We start from the raw sequence: 2,500 nt of genomic DNA, 5'->3' as shown, positions 1-2,500 counted from the left end.
AAATATGTTTATAAACACAAATATTATATTTATTATTATATGACTAATATTTAAATATGTTTATAAACACATATATTATATATTATATTTATTATTATATAACTAATAATTAAATATGTTTATAAACACACATATTATATATTATTATATTTATGTAAGATATATATATATATATATATATATATATATAATATAAGCAATAAAATATAACAAATGTAAAATGCACAATATATACAAAATAATAATAATATTAAATGTAATTAACAAAAAAAAAATTCTATATACATATATATTTATATTATACACTGTTTAGTTTATTTAGTTATTTTCATTAAATTTAATATTATTATTATTTTTGTATATATTGTGCATTTTAAATTGTTTATATTGTGTTGCTTACCTGTATGTATAAATGCTGCTGTAGCGTATATAGACACATGTAATTATGTATTTGTTTTTAGTATTGAGTTATTGTTTAGTTATTCCAGATGTTTGCTTATTAGGATTTTTTGACAGACGATGAGGAGCGTCGCCCTTTGATTTCAGACCAGAACCTGTTTAGTTTTGTTTACTTCCGTCTGCCAGAATGAAGTCGACCTGCTCTGAGAATCATAAGAACATAAATTGGAGAACAACGACTGTCTTCATTCCCTCCAGCTCCCAGACGGGGACATTTCTTATCGTTGTTTCTTTCTGTCGTGATGAACTTCAGAGACTCATTAATAACCTCAGAGACGACGTCGAGGAACTTTTATCGTTTTGATCTGAATGAAACTCATCAGTAACAAACATTAACATGTTTAATAAGAACTAGACTCCCCAGCTTTTTAGAGAATCTACTGAGCCTCTTCATTAGAGATTGAAGCTGTATACTTGTGTTTATAGAATATGTGATGAGCTGTGACTCGTCTCACATTAGTTATATCACTCCACCTGGAGGAAACGCTGCGTTTGTTGGGGAACTACTTTCAGCGGCGGATGAATACACACTTGGTGCCCTAGAGAGTGTTTTTGGCAGCAGGACGGTGTTTGTATGATTGAGTCAATAATGTGTGTGTGTGTGTGTGTGTGTGTGTGTGTGTGTGTGTGTGTGTGTGTGTGTGTGTGTGTGTGTGTGTGTGTGTGTGTTCATGGTGATGAAGGAACAACAGGAGGCTCATTGGTGTGTTTTAATGGAGTCTCTGACTCAGAGGAAGAGGAGTTATTGATTCTAACTGGTTTTACTGGTCTAGTTCATTTGTTTTTCACTACTAACTGGTGGAAAGAGTTGGGAACCTTTTAGGGTCGGAAAAATATTCTTGAGGCTTTTTGAGGTCTTGAATATTTTATTTTTAGACACCAGAATATGATTTGAAACTGTAGTAACCCTCTCATGACCTCTCATAACCCTTTCATGACCTCGTCTCTTTGGACCTGAAACTGTATTAACCCTCTCATGACCTCTCATTACCCTTTCATGACCTCGTCTCTTTGGACCTGAAACTGTATTAACCCTCTCATGACCTCTCATAACCCTTTCATGACCTCGTCTCTTTGGACCTGAAACTGTATTAACCCTCTCATGACCTCTCATAACCCTCTCAAGACCTCGTCTCCTTGGACCTGAAACTGTATTAACCCTCTCATGACCTCTCATTACCCTTTCATGACCTCGTCTCTTTGGACCTGAAACTGTGTTAACCCTCTCATGACCTCGTCTCTTTGGACCTGAAACTGTGTTAACCCTCTCATGACCTCGTCTCTTTGGACCTGAAACTGTGTTAACCCTCTCATGACCTCGTCTCCTTGGACCTGAAACTGTATTAACCCTCTCATGACCTCTCATAACCCTCTCCTATCCCTCTCATGCCCTCTCCTAACCCTGTCATACCCTCTCATACCCTCTCCTAACCCTCTCATACCCTCTCATAACCCTCTCATACCCTCTCATACCTTCTCATAACCCTCTCATACCCTCTCATGCCCTCTCCTAACCCTCTCATGCCCTCTCCTAACCCTCTCATAACCCTCTCATAACCCTCTCATAACCCTCTCATACCTTCTCATAACCCTCTCATAACCCTCTCATACCTTCTCATAACCCTCTCCTAACCCTCTCATAACCCTCTCATGCCCTCTCCTAACCCTCTCATAACCCTCTCATGCCCTCTCCTAACCCTCTCATGCCCTGGTCCCCCTGCAGGAGATGTGGTGGACATCTACCAGCGGGAGTTCCTGGCGCTGAGGGAGCGGCTCCACTCGGCCGAGCAGGAGAACCTGCGGCGCTCCAAAGAGCTGAACCTGGTCCTGGAGGAGATCAAGAGGGCCATCGCGGAGAAGCAGGCGCTCCGAGACATCAACCGCACCTGGAGCAGCCTCTCCGGTACGTCCATTCACCCGGAAGCACCTGGTCCAGTCTGACCCTGGTCCAGTCTGACCCTGGTCCAGTCTGATCCTGGTCCAGTCTGATCCTGGTCCAGTGCGGTTTGATCTGGTTTCAATGTCGTCTAAACTAATTTAT

General features: G+C 40.4%; 1 protein-coding gene across 1 annotated transcript in view; it reads left to right on the top strand.

The window, feature by feature from the left end:
- Positions 1-2,500, top strand: part of LOC306745612 (alpha-1,3-mannosyl-glycoprotein 4-beta-N-acetylglucosaminyltransferase B) — a gene marked incomplete at its 5' end in the record, with an annotated part of 62,315 nt that overhangs the window by 31,341 nt on the left and 28,474 nt on the right. Inside the window, one exon of the mRNA XM_079228439.1 lies at positions 2,183-2,362. Within this exon, the coding sequence (XP_079084565.1) occupies positions 2,183-2,362 (180 nt within the window). The remainder of the gene's footprint in view (positions 1-2,182; positions 2,363-2,500) is intronic.

This window comes from Taurulus bubalis, assembly GCF_910589615.1.
Source record: "Taurulus bubalis genome assembly, chromosome: 13".
NCBI classification, from domain to species: domain Eukaryota; kingdom Metazoa; phylum Chordata; class Actinopteri; order Perciformes; family Cottidae; genus Taurulus; species Taurulus bubalis.
The sequence above is the reverse complement of the archived record's forward strand: the minus strand, read 5'-3'. Positions and strand labels throughout refer to the sequence as shown.